The sequence below is a fragment of the Melopsittacus undulatus genome, chromosome 8 (assembly GCF_012275295.1).
Source record: "Melopsittacus undulatus isolate bMelUnd1 chromosome 8, bMelUnd1.mat.Z, whole genome shotgun sequence".
In the NCBI taxonomy this organism is placed as follows: Eukaryota; Metazoa; Chordata; class Aves; order Psittaciformes; family Psittaculidae; genus Melopsittacus; species Melopsittacus undulatus.
The window spans coordinates 44,332,930-44,347,987 of NC_047534.1; the positions used below are offsets into that span (position 1 = coordinate 44,332,930).

The 15,058-nt window shown below is 35.0% G+C and overlaps 1 protein-coding gene across 10 annotated transcripts in view; it reads right to left on the reverse strand.

The window, feature by feature from the left end:
• The window catches only part of LOC101874197 (sodium channel protein type 2 subunit alpha), a 61,616-nt gene that overhangs the window by 25,100 nt on the left and 21,458 nt on the right, over positions 1-15,058 (reverse strand). For all 10 annotated transcript variants that reach the window (XM_034065239.1, XM_034065242.1, XM_034065240.1 and 7 more), the window contains exons 13-16: positions 13,320-13,558; positions 12,226-12,399; positions 10,204-10,560; positions 7,774-8,253 (exon numbers count right to left, since the gene is read on the reverse strand). In XM_034065239.1, the coding sequence (XP_033921130.1) occupies positions 7,774-8,253; positions 10,204-10,560; positions 12,226-12,399; positions 13,320-13,558 (1,250 nt within the window). The remainder of the gene's footprint in view (positions 1-7,773; positions 8,254-10,203; positions 10,561-12,225; positions 12,400-13,319; positions 13,559-15,058) is intronic.

The following is a 15,058-nucleotide window of genomic DNA, read 5'->3' on the forward strand; positions in this document are numbered from 1 at the left end:
TAATAGGTCTTGCCAATATTTATACATATAGAATACAGCTGTATAGCTAGACTACCCCTAATTGCAGACTCTAATATGTTAGATATATAGTACATTGCAGTTCTTTACCTTAGCATGTCTCAAAATTACCTTTGTACTTAATAAATTCTTCTCTGCTCACCAGCATTATAAAAACTCAGTTTAGGCATTTCTATACATGTACGCATGTATACATTGCTTAACATGTATACAGCTTTTTAAAAAATAAGCCTGCAGAAACAAGAGAATCATCAGGCCAAAAAATTCTCTTTGATACAGTAGTAAGTCCTTTTAAAGCCTTTTTATACCATAGTTTTAGGTTTCAAAAATACTGAGTGACCCAGATTAAAAGATACTTAGAGGGCCAAGAGTTAGACACTCAAAGTTAGGATGATAGATTCTTTCTGAAAAGTATGCTAAGGAAATTATTTTCAGAGAAATCTACTTTGCAAAACCTCAGACTGTACATACTCCATCTCCTTTTCACAGAAAACAGTAAGGGGCAAAGGTACTTACATGGTTCTAAAGCAGTAGTGTACTGATTAACGTAGAGAGAAATCTTTTTTGTCACATCTACCAACAGCCTTGCCAGTCATGCTTTAGTCAGCAATCCAGTATAGTACGAGATACATATTTTGGTTTAGGTTCAAGATAGAAACTGAAAGTGGAAAGCAGCTTGCCTATCAGAGCAGCATTGCAAAAGCAGCAGCCAAGATTAGGTCAGGAGGTTTTTGACATGATTACTTTCTGAACCATGGCAACATCTCATAGATTCATACAATTCTGCTTCACTTACAGCCAGGACACTTGGGGTTTCTAACATTTCTTTCTTTCTTTCAAAGATGATTATCTGAGAGTAGCTGAACAGCTCTTAGGTTAAGATTTTTGACAAAGCCTGAAATTTCATGATTGCCCAGGATGCCACTAATAGCTGTTTAAATCATAATTTAAGAACTGAAAGAGCATAGAACAGAACAGACATAAGCAGGAAGATGATGCCAACAGAAACCCAGAAACCACCATTTTGGTTTTGCTTTCCTCCCAGATGCTGTGAAAATGTTAAATAATGGAAATGGTATTGGTTTTATTTTCTCAGTGCTGTGTGTATGTCAGCATGAAAATGAGATGTTCTGTAATTTAAATGGCAATACTATAGACAAACTTATCCAGTCTTTTTTCAGTACAGTTATATCACCTATAAAATTGACCAAGTGGTAAATATCATCATAGTTCCACTGGTATTATTAATGGAATCTGGTTAACACTCTCTCTAGTGTTTATACAGTCAGGCATAATAACTCTATCAGTTCAAAAAAACAGAACATTTAAAATCAAAGCAAAACAATTCTGTGATGATTATTGTTTGCAAATATTGCAGAAAAACAGGTTCACTAAATTATAGCACACTCTGTACTTTGTTGCTATTTATAATTCCTTTGATCTACTTAGCTATGAGCATTTCATAAATAAAAATATTTGCAAGAATGTTAGATGATAGCAAAAGCATCGTAAATAGCAGTGGAAATAGTTGCAAAAACACTCCCACTGGAAGCTACTTAAAAAGGCCCTTTGATTCACACAAGCAATAGTGAAAGGATATTTCTGACACAGAGCAAGGGACTGCTGTTTGTAAAGATCAATTAAGCTAACTCCAATTAAGTCTAACATTAACAGTATCATCCACTGTGAATCACAATATGCAAATACAATGTGACCAATTCACAAACAATTCCAAACCTAAATTCTTCAGAGTATCAAAGGATTCTGAATAATTAATATTTTAAAATAAAAGTATAACTTAGAAGACAAATAATTCCTTATAAAATGCAAGACAAAAAGCTATGCAATAATAATATTTTAATTCCACTGATTTACCAAACTGGAAGCAGAACTGCACTACTATGGTGTTGCAAATATTAGGACAATGTTTAATAGGTGAGATGTAATTAATACTAAATCTCAGAACCTTTTGGTCCAACATCAGTAACTTACTCATTTGAGTGTGGAACTTTATTTATTACTGACAAGATAAAAATAAATTTGCTAGGGCAGACAATTTTAGATGTTTGGGGAGGTAAGACAATTTGTAAGCATAAATTGAAGACCCATGATAAGACTGAATTGGGCCAGATCTTGCTATCAGTTTTCTCTTTGCACCTCTACACTTGTAAGTGTGGGTGTAAGTAAGAGCAGAACTGATCTCTGAATGTTCAACCAGCCAAATACCAATTTTGTATGAATTTTTTTAACCAAATGATGGTCACATGCTTAGACTGGAAATTAAATTAATTTCATGCTTAATGGTGCTTCATGTTCTGCATATTAATCTCCAAAATAATTAAATGCTTATATAAGTACTGAAGAAATGCACTTCTAAAAAGAAATATGAAAAATGAAAAAGTGACTATCCTGAGTTTGCAAGTTTCCTCCATTGTAAGCTAAAATACAATAGTAGGAACATATTCCAAAACAGCTAGCAGCTTTTCATTATCAGCACAATTTACAGATGGACTTACATAAGCTTCTGATGAGAAATATAGCTTATGTGTTACATATTCTGTCTTCCTTCAAAATGAAGGAAAACCCTTCCAAAAGAGAATACTGAAACTTTACCATTAAGACTGGGAAAGGTACAGAGCATGCACTGCAAAAAAAAATATTTAAATATCATGGAAAGTATAGCATCTGAACCACAGAAATACTGGGGCTGCCGATCTCGCCTGACCATGCTGTGATGGGAGTCTCGTGGCTCAGCAGAGAGCAGCTGTGCATGTTTGTACTTTATTGCAATGAATGGGACAAGATCATAGCTGAAGAGCATGCAGGCCAGTCAATATCCATTAAAAAAGTGATTATATAGTATATAGGCATAGATGTATAACTTGTTTAGGTAACCTGGGTAAAACTGGTGACACGATGCTCTGCCTCGCTAAAAGGCACCAGAGCTGCCCGCTTGACTGATCCAGCTTGATTCTACTCCTGTGAGAAGTAAGAATGGCAGGAAATGAAGTTCACAACACAGCACCTCTATTTTTTTGCACTGAATACTGATTAAAGTAAAATACACATTATTCAAGTGTCTGCAACAGCATTAGGAGATCCCATATGTTTCAAGGCATTTAAAAATGTCTTGTAACTTGGTATATCTGTGTTTAATTACTAGTCTAAATTAGTTATTACACAGCTATTATTATTATTGTAACTGATTATTACACAGCTATACATGCACTACAAAATTTTCTATATAAACCATCCCTGTAGTACCTAAGGACCTAAAATGGAAAAATAATTTTTATAGTTTCTATAGTGGATAGTACTAATGCAGCTCAGGTCCATGGACCTTTACATACAGGACAACAGACTCAGCACAGTGGCCCAAGATGTGTTAATGGCTTTACTTCCATGATAAAATTTTATTTAGGATTTATTCTCTAATTCCCTCATTAATTTTTTCTCCCCACTACCATTCTTATGGACACAATGTTCTCCTAATTAACACTATTTTAGGTTTTGGTCAATTGCCTAGAATATTCCTTATAAATTCACACTTACTAGCAGATACCAGTATGTATTGTTTCTAGAAAGGCATAATCTAGATAACATTTCCATCAAAATAAAGGAAAAGATGTATGTTATCCACTAAACATCAATAACTTAATTAAAACTTGCTAATAAGTTATAATTACTTTGTAGAAATTCAGCTTATTACCCTATACCACAGTGAATAGGCGTATGCATGTGTATACAAAGAGAAAAGCAAAAGCACACAGACACACACATTAGCATCTGACTATCTTGTGCAGTATGTTCTCACAGTACATGGATGCCTAAGCTGCCTCTTATTTAGAATACTACTAATTGGATATGGTTTGGTGGTAGTTTCTAACTTTGATTCTTTCAATTTGTAGTATAAGCTATGAAGTAACTGGCAGATCAACACTCAGTAGCAGCAGAATCGTATAAATGAGAAAACATGAGAGGGCAGAAATGCAAGGCATGACAAATAAGAGGAGGCCTCGAACAAAAAAGCCATTTGCAGTATTTTTTTTTTAATTTAAAAAGCTCTTTCTTTTGCTTTGGATCATTTTCATGACAAGACTGTTGGTCCCATGAATAATAAGTCATCAGTCTTCTCTATATAAAAAACACAGAGGATAACATCAGTTAAGTGAAGAGTAGGAACTAGGATTAAGATATGCACTTTTGTGATTTAAATCTATTTGAAATTTAGGCACTTAAATAAGAAATATGCTTGCAGTGTCTTTGCTTAACTACTGTGTCTCTCTTGAGGGTGACTGAAATTTGTACACGTTTCCCTTTAATTTTTCACCTTAAAATTCCGCAAGAGTAAGAAGTTTGGTCCTGAATATGCTTAAGAATAGTTTCAGACTTAACCATTCAAAACTGGAATGAGCACTAGCTCATTCCTGACAATGCAAATTCTTTGTCTTATCACCTGATCAGTTTGAAGTTCCTGAACCATGATTAACACACACATTCACAAGATTAAGTGCCTCCAAAAATGCAGTTTTTCTTTTAAATAATTGTATCTGGAGGAGGAAGCCTTTATTTTATGGTGGAAGCTTAATGATAGGAGCTTATGCCTCAAATCTGGCATAATCCACTTAAAAATTTTCCCTATAGGAATTCAGTATTTTTTTTCACCTTGTAGAATAACATAATTGGGACCCTTCCAATGGGAAAAAGAAAGATTTAGCTAATAAGGATAGTCAGCAGTTATACCATCCTGTTACACAATAAAGGAATAGATGCACCATTGTCACTGTGATCATATTCAGTCCTGCTCACCACCAGCCTATAGGTTTGAGTAAAGTGCATCCTCCATCTCTTCTACAGACATAATGCTCTTGTGTAGTAAATAGTTAAAGATTGTGCAAGCTACAAAAAGAAGCAAAAAAGTAAGAATGCTGGTTATTGGGGAATTGCATATGTGAATTCACGTTCAGGTGCCCTATTTCAAGGCAATTTCTGCATTTTAGCCACTGACTATTGACTATATTAAAACAATAATACAATACATATATCATATAATAAAATATAATCCAATAAATATAATAAAAATATAAAAACTTTGTATTAAAAATTATAAACAGATTTTGTAGCAGGGAAACATTTAATCCTCAAAACAGATGCCTGAGTCATTAGGCACTACTAAAAGTCATGTTCTTTCTTGCTACCACTGTTCAGTGAATCACAAATTATTTTCTGCACAACTGTAGCTTCAGCTCAAGAAATGGAGAATACTGCACTTGTACATAAGTCTTGTGATTATACATAAAACCAGACTTCAGCAGCTAATTAATAATCACTAATGAAAATTTTAATTACTTCTTCCTACGTAATATTAGACGTATAGTATTTAAATTAGTAGATCCAATTACACTTCCAAATTACTTTTTGCAGAGAAGTTGCCAATTAAAAATTATCAGAGCTATCATTTATTTTGATATAACTTCAGTTAATATGGTCATAACTTCATAACTTTTAAAAAAGAACAACTACAAGAAAAGTATATAGGGCAATCTAACACATGGTTTACTGCTACCATGAGTAGTGGTGGTATCAGAACCAGTAATTATAGAAATTAATCTGATACAGGTGGAAGCACCAAAGAAGAAGTGAATAGAGTTTTCCAGAGTGTACCCTTCTCATCATACTGGGACTTCATGTCCAACATCCCAGACTGTATCTGCATTAGAAGATTTTCTTTTAGTGACCTTCATACAGTAGTATAATCTGAAACATCATTACCGGTTACAGTATCTGCAGAATAAACTAACAGTATTTTCTTCACACTTTCCAATTGAGCCATTTGGAATGTTTTATGAAGAATTATAGGTTTAGGTTGACAGCACCCTTGAAACAGAAAGTACTATACTAAATTTACAGGCAAATATGGAATGACAGATAGGTATTTGTTACTCCAGCAAGATAGTAATAAATATGTTGTAATGAAGAAATATGAAGTATTCTGTTTTCTAGTACTGAACTTTAACTCAAGACACTTTCTTCTCCAGCTTGAGATACTTTATTCTCCAATTTAAGTTACCTCATCCCCCAACTTTCAGTACATCCTCTGGCTATCACTCATTGCTAAATAGGGAGAAGGCTGAAAATGATAGATGGACTTGAACATGGTTTACAGAAAAAAAGAAAAAAACCAGAAGGATCATACTCATACCAAGAAACTATGTGATATACAAAAAGAAAAATAACCTGTGCCATTCCTTTCATATGCAATCATTATGGATGATCTCACTGACAGGTGGAATTTTATGAGATTCACAGTAGAATTTGCTGCTCCTTTTCCAGCAGTAAATTCTGAAACTGTGAACAATGGGACAATAGAACAACAGAACAGCAGAACAATGAAAGGACAGGACAGTGCAGTAGGCCTGTGTGGTATAAAATTGCCTGAAGAAGATTCCTTTTCTTATCCTGTGTACAAAGATACAATAGAATCAACAAAAATACTACATTCAGACCAATAAACATTCATATATTCACCTTCTTCATTACATACAACAATTAAACTACAGTTACTTCTGCTGTGGTCTATACTCAAATCATGGTTTTGAAGAGTAAGATAAATACTAACATAAACAATCTGCAAAAATAAATATTTTTAAAAGAATAATAAAGACATTTATTAAAGACATTAAAGAAACAAGAAAATATGATTAAATGAGTATTGCAGTCTGTACAAAAAAGGATTTCAAGGTGAGAATTTCTGGAATCTTATTCATGCTTATACCCTCAAGCATGAGGAAATCACTTACAAAAACCTTTATGTTAGTTTATGTTTACACTGTAGCATGAAATACTGTTCAAAAATGTCCATCCTATTGCTGAACGAACTCACATTGGTACTAAGCAGACCATAGATTTACTGCACTTGGGGGAATATGCCTCCACCATGTATAATTGTACAGGACAGAGCATTGGGTTAAGATGATAATAATGGCTTCAGCATCCACTGTAACTCACTGAGTGCTAGCTTGGATTTGCCCATTTGGCACCACACTGTGCCAGAAAGAGGTACATTCTATTACAGTCACAATAGGTAACAGATTCATGTATCAAAGCTTTGAAAATTACAATGGCTCGACATATGAAAGAATCTAACACTGAGAAATAAAGCTTCATAACTTTTTTACCGTAAGGCCATTACTTCACTTCTTCAGTGGTTCTGCTACTATCAGATGGATTATTAGTGATTTACATAAAATCATTTAGTGATGCTGGTCCAGTATTCAAATGTATTTATGATGTATTTAGATGCATTTTGACTAGATCAAAAAGGTTAAAAACATCAGAATGAACTATTAATTTGACAGAAGGCACTCCAGAAAGCAGACAAAAGAGTAAATAAACTGCACTGATGAAGTAAGCATGCAGAAACTTGGACAATCCACACACATTTTGTAAGACTTCTGGTATCCAGGGTTATTAAATTGGTTCATTTTCTTCTTAATGGTTTAACCAAATAAAACAGGGGGAAAAAGTATGAATTTTCTAAAAAATTATTTCATGAATCTTCATTATTACAGTAAGTGCAATACTGTACTACCATCTCATTCAGTTCTCACAGTCTTACATCGATTTACTCTGAATATCATTACAAGCTTGTACACATTGTTCTACAGGAATTCAACAGGGATTTGAACTCAGCAATGCTAACCTTAGGAAATAAAGAAAAGCATCAGCATATTTTAAATATAGAAATAGTCTTACCTCTTTGCTTTCTTCCAGGTCTGACTCGCTGCTGAACTCCTCTGTATTTAAATTTTCAAAATCTGATTCCCCGACAGCAATGGGCACTGTCACAGTGAGACTTGGGTTGTTTATGAATGACATGTAATCACTTTCATCAACAACATATTTTTCCACGCTGCTGCCTATGCCACTGGTAGTTCCATTCCCTTCTTTAAGATAGGCGAGGTTTTTACCTATTTCTACTATTGTGTGGTTGGAAATACAGCTGTCTTTTTTGTTGTTTAGGTCTTCAAGAGGCTTGATTTCATCTAAAACTTTCTGCTTTCTAACAAAGGCTTTTTGGATAAATTCACGCACTTTTCTCTTCACATAATCTATGCCTTTCTGTATCCTTGCCACAGCAATCTGTAGATTGTTCATTTCATTATCATCATCTGTAGCAGCAAGGTTGTCTGAACTAAATGAGCTCAGCAGCAAGGCCAAAAAGAGGTTGAGTACCTACAAGACAGTAAGGAGAAAACATACTGGAACTCTTATTTTTAGGTCATAAAAGTAATTCCACTATGGATTGTTTAACAGGACATGTTTTTTTATTTTACAGCTAGCACTTTATTTCAACCCACCTTTCTGCTACAGTTTCCAGTCTGTAATCCCTGTCCCCCATATTTCATTATAAGTTGCCGAAAACATTTTTAGCTTCACTAATGTATGTGAAAATCTGAGCTGTTCCTTGACTTTCTCCACCACACTGCAAGTAGTGCAGGTCTGCTCCTCAAAATGGAGAATGACGTTAAGGAAGCAGGATACAACATTATGTAGTAATTTATGGAAGCTACATCTGCAGTAGAGTTCACAGGTGAGGGGAATACAGGCAGACTCCAGTTCAAGAGTACGTAGTTTCAGTGTGTCTAATTCAGAATATAATAAACTTCTGTATTTGCCAAAAATATATTAGTCTATTTTTGGTTGGGGCAAGTGAACTATGGAAGAGATGAAGAGTCCACAGCTGTGATACACCTCAATTTTAGGAAACTATTTCAAACTTTCTTGCAGGACATTTTGCAAACATGCAAGAGAAATTTGGACTGCATGTAATTATGACAGACTATATGCAAAACTGATTAACCACAATATTTAAATTATATTTCTCAATTCTTCCTGTTCAAAATTGCCACAGGAGTGTCACATTAGTCCAGTTAAACTTTGTATGTATGTCTGGGAATAAGCATATGTGAATAAGCATATTTATAAAATTTGTGGATGATACTGAAAAGAGAAGGGGTGCTAGCACTCGACAAGAAAAACTGTACTTAAGCATAAGCATGTAAATAGTTGAAATGGTTCAAAATTAATATGGCATTTAATTCTGAAGTACTGGAGTGGAAATGTTGGCTGTAAAAAATTAAAACTATGTATAGAGAAGGTGTGAAAACTGGCAAGGTGGAAGCACCGCAGAAACGGGCATATAGGCTGCTGGTACAGAAATGTCATGTTATTTGGGGGTGTACCACGAGGAATGCTGGGTGTAAGACTTGAAAGTATAATTATTCCACATCCGGTACTTGTATCTCTATCTAATATGCTGCTTGAGAGGAATTCAGAGGCTAGCAGCAAAAACGATAAGTAGTTTAGAAATCAGCACCTATGAAAAAAAATTGAACAGCTGGACTTATTTTGTTTCAGAAAGAGTGACAGTGGACACTTTCAGCCTTTAAGTGTTATAAATGTTGTCATGAAGACCAACTGATTTTCATCCCTATTGAGACCAGTTTAATTGGCTGTAACAGGTGACTGAAGTTGGTTTTTTGAAAGGCATTTTCAACTATAAGCATAATTCAGTACTGATCTTAAAAGAAGTTATAAACTTACTGATGATTTAAAAGAAAAGGTAGACAAACATCTTTCATAAATGATCAAGGTTGTTTGTGTTGTTCAGCCTGGAAAAGTGAAGACTGAAGAGAGACCTGATAGCAGCCTTCCAATACCTAAAGGGAGCCTAGAAGAAAGCTGGAGAGGGACTTTTTACAAGGGCATGTAGGAATAGGAAAAGGGGTAATGGTTTTAAACTGAAAGAAGATAGATTTAGATTAGATATAAGGCAGAAACTCTTTACTGTGAGCATGGCAAGACTGGAACAGGTTGCGCTGAGAAGTTGTGGCTATTCCTTCCCTGGCAGTGTTATAAACCAGGTTGGATGGGGCTTTAAGCAACCTGGTCTAGTGGAAGGTCTCCCTACCTGTGGCAGGGGATTGGAACTATACAATCTTTATGGACCCTTCCAACCCAAATCATTTTATGATTCTACAATTTGAACCTGATTTAGAGAAAGAGCAAACAAATTACATGATTTCCTGAAGTCCTTCTCCAGGCTTCATCTCTGATTTCTAAACAATGAAAAACAGGAAATAAATCCCAATACTTTATAAAAAAAATCCACTGATTACATACCACAAGGTTTCCAATCACCATGACCATCATGAAGACAGTAAGGCACATAGTTTGGCCTGCAACCTCCATGCAGTCCCACATTGTTTCTATCCATTCTCCACACAGCACTCGGAATACAATCAGGAAAGAGTGGAAAAAGTCGTGCATGTGCCAGCGTGGAAGTTCACAGTCACTGGAGATTTTGCAGACACATTCCTTGTAGCTTTTCCCAAACAGCTGCATCCCAACCACAGCGAAAATGAACACAATGATGGCCAGCACCAGGGTCAGATTCCCCAGAGCACCCACTGAGTTGCCAATAATCTTAATCAGCATATTCAGAGTTGGCCAAGATTTTGCCAATTTGAAAACTCGAAGCTGCAAAACAGAAGTAAAGTATGCAGTTATTCATGTTACTAACTGTAATGAGATCATTGCTATAAATTTCATATTTCCGTTATCCTGTGCATAAATCATGTCTGATGTATCTTTAGAAACTTCAGTTACAAAATTTGCTTCTAGGTTTTTTTGTACAATACTACACAGCAGCAGTCTTAAATCAAAAATATCATCTGTATGCTCATTTCAGTTATATTGTAATTATCACAAAGTCTGTTATTCAGAGTTTGCCTCTTTTGGTAACTGCAGATATCTATAAACAAGTTGTACTTGGACAAAACAGTCTTTCTCCTTTAGTTAACTCTAAAAGAATAGAACTAAAAATAAACCAGCACACATTAAATGTGATCAGTTTAACAGGATTGTAAGTGCATAGACATTTTCAGATCTCTTTCATCTTCAGTAGCAGAGAGATAGAATAGTTTTCCTAGAAAGAGAAGCAAGCTAGAGTTGTTAATGACAGGCATAGAAGTTACTTACAGGTATCTAACTATGTATTTTCTGTCATTTAATATAAGCAAACAAAAGTGTCTGAAAAAAGTTTGTCATACACCACTGAGAAAACCAAAGGAAAGTATTATATTAAACAAGTCAAAACAGACAAAAATGAAATTATTTGGAAAGATACAGCAAGTGTTCAGACAACTGAAAGAGTTAAATGAATCTAAATTTAAATGTTATTTCATGGAATGACATGTAAATAAAATGTTTATGGGCAAAGTTAAAAAGAGAATTTGATTACTGAGGGAAAAGTCAATCCAGACAGATATTAGACATCAGGAAAAATACAATATAATGATATGTAGAGAACCAGCAAATGGGTGAATTTAAATGTCCTCTTTTTTTAAAGGGGGGTCATGTAACTTTAAATGAAAGTCAAATGTGTTTTGCTTTATTTAGGCAAAAGTTGAGTTTGATTAATAGGAACTCTAATTTCTTCTCTCTTACTGTGTAGGTTTTCTCAGAAGAGAACGTGAACATCAACTTGAATGCTAGCCTAGTCTTCAGAAAGACCAAAGTTTTTCAAGTTCCTATTCATGACAGAGATATTTCATACAGACAGATAACGTAGTGACTTCTGAACAGAAAAGCTGTTAGACAGATGGAGCCTTGCAGAGGATGATAAGGAAAAGGCTGAGAGTGATGAAAAATCGTTATCCAAAGAAAAATCTTAACACTGCTCTCTTCTAAAACTAACCATGTAAGCCAACTGGTAATAGAAGTCTATCAGATAAAATTGTCAATAAACTTTTATTAGCTAATCCATTATTTACTAAGCAATTTAATAATTTTCAGTCACAGGTAGTGAGGGCCTGTGGCTCTTGCATTTTTCATTCCCTCATCTAATGAGACTCTGAGATACTACTATTAAAAAAAGATAATCCTTAAACCACACTCACTGTAAGAACAGAACCGATGCTGACAATGTTCTTGAAGAAGAAACAGACGTTACTAAGATAACGTGTAAAACAAACTTAATATAATAGATACATGCCATTTAGTGAGTATGCAATTTAGTATTTTGTAAGTTCTTCTGAAATGATATTCTGTCTTAAGCAAATATATAATGTAAAAATTAAAAATGCACAACATACATGCAGAAATACAAAAATGCAACAGATCAACATAGTTTAGTATATTTACCAATCTGAATGATCGAAGGACAGATAATCCTTCTACATTTGCAAGGCCAAGCTCCATTAAACTAAGACTCACAATAAAACCATCAAAAATATTCCAGCCCTCTTGGAAATAATAATAAGGATCCATGGCAATTATCTTGAGAAACATTTCTGCTGTGAAAATTCCAGTAAATACCTGTAAGCAAAATACAGTTTCTTACTCCAGTTTAATAAAAAAATATTACCCCCTCCCCCAAATTAATAATATCAACTTCTGGTAAGTTATATCTCCAGCAAGCGATCCATGATAAATCTTAATAGCTTCTTTATATTGACATATATTGAGGTTAGAAATTAAATTCAGATTTGAAGCTTACATATGCATCACAATGTTTGGTTTCCAAAGGAAAAGAGGTAATTGGAAAATATGTTTTTTATCTAGCCTGCTAATATGCATGTATTAATACTGAATCTCTTGTAATGCTTAGTTTTTCCTCCTTAGATCTCATCTTTGCCCTTGGGACATCTTGTTGCTTCTAGGAACAAAGATATGTTTATGAGAGGGACAATTATTCTATTAAGAGAAAATATTTTACTGAAAGTTAAGCAGAATTATTTTTCTTCAGGATGACCTGCAGAAGACACTGTCATGCCATTTCACCATTTCCTGTGGAGTTGCCATGCTTACAAGGTCTTTCCCCTCTGCAGTTCCCTGAACGCCCAGAACCTTATGAGGTGCTAGTGAGGAGCAGAACAGGTGTGAGAATGGAACTCAAAGTTCTTATGATTTGAAAGTATCCATCCAAGAAAAAAAAAAAAAACCAACCCAAAAAGATAAACTCCCTTAAAGAGCTTCAATGACAGAAGCTGAAGGTTTTAAAAATAAAAATGTATATTGACTTAATAAATCTTACTACCTTTTGCTCTATACAGCAAGAGTGGCAAAACCCACAAATGTCAACAAAGTGGGATTCAATACAGCTTAAATATAAATTCAATGACCCCAAGCCTATAAAGATCTACTCAATATTTTCTTTAAATATAGGTACACAAGTCACAGAATAATTATTTAAGAGAAATGCGTTTTACATACATATTACACCATGAAAGACTTACAAGGTTTCCTACTGAAAGCACACCACTAAATTGTTCTGTCATTGGATAGTGCTCCATTGCCATGAATAGGGTGTTTAAGACAATGCAGATAGTAATAGCCAGATCAACAAATGGGTCCATCACAATCAAATTTACAATATGTTTGACTTTCAGCCAGGGAGTACAGCAGTCCCAAATCAAGCAAGTGTTAGCAAATTTATACCAGCATGGTGGGCATTTCTGTCTGGATTCTTCCAATTCTAGAGAGAAAATAAAAATAAGAAAAGATAATAAGATTTTAAACATGTTTCTCTATTCCAGTATAACCTGGGATTTTTCTTTGAGGCCTAAATGCCATTTTCCAAGGTACTGTTGATAAACCATGCTGATATTAGGGATATTTTGAAACAAAAGCTACTGTCAAAATAAATTACAATTAAAAGCAATCTGTCCCACTATGATTTAAATTTTATGTAAAAAGAATACTAAATATTCATACATAAATGAAATAACTATTCACAAGAAAATGCTACACAGCATGCAAAATAGAAATTTGTCTTAAAAATCTGGCATACATGCTGGGCAGTGAGTGGATTGAGAGCAGCCCTGTGGAGAAAGACCTGGGAGTATTGATGGACAAAAAACTGAATATGGTCTGGCAATGTACACTTGCAGCCCTGAAAGTCAATCTCACTCTGGGCTGCATCAAAAAAAGCTAGCAGGTTGAGGAAAGTGATTCTTCCTCTCTATTCTGCTCCGGTGAGACCCCACCTGGGATACTGCATTCAGCTTTTGAGTCCCCTGCATAGGAAGGACTTGTTAGAGCAGGTACAGAGGTGTGCCATGAAGATGATCAGAGGGCCAGAGCACCTCTCCTATGAAGACAGGCTGAGAGAGTTGGGCATGTTCAGCCTGGAGAATGCTCTGGGGAGACCTTAGACCTGCCTTCCAGTACTTAAAGGAGGACTACAGGGAAGATAGGGAGGAACTTTTTTTATCAGGTATTATAGGGATAGTATGAGGGGTAACAATTTTAAACTGAAAGAGGGTAGATTTGGATTAGATATAAGGAAGGGATTCTTTACGCTGAGGTTGGTGAGACACTGGAAATGGTTGCTCAGAGAAGTTGTGGATGCCCCAACCCTGGTAGTGTTCAAGGCCAGGCTGGATGTAGCCTGGGGCAACCTGATCTAGTGGAAAGTGTTCCTGGCTGTGGAAGTGGGGTTGGAGCTAAATGATCTAGTTGGTCCATTCCAACAAAAAACTTTCTATGATTTTATATCTAGAATGAATAAAATATTTAAAAGTTTCCTCCTTAAACAGTCAGAGCAAACCTGACCTCAGACAAGTATTTAAACAGCATTATGGTCCACATGTGCAAAATTTCTCATTGTTACCTTCTTATTTGTTGTTTTTGGCATAGTCATTTAAACCTCAAAATAACGTTTGCCCTTTCTTACAACTAGTTGCTTAATTCCATAATTCAGATTCATTGTATTTACCCTTACAGAAAGAACAATGTGATCCTTCCTTTGTGAAAGAGCATGTCTGTTCAATTGGCAGAAGAGGATTGTTCCACTGCAAAAAGCACAGCCATTTCAGTAATCTAAAAGGAGATTTTTCATCAAAACATAACTTTCCTAGAGAAACTGCATTGAATGATTACTTTCTGCTTGCATTTAACTTGGAAGAGTGCTGTTTCCTCCTCAAACCTATTAGTATTTTGAAAGCTTGTTTGCTTTTCCAAACATATAGGTCAG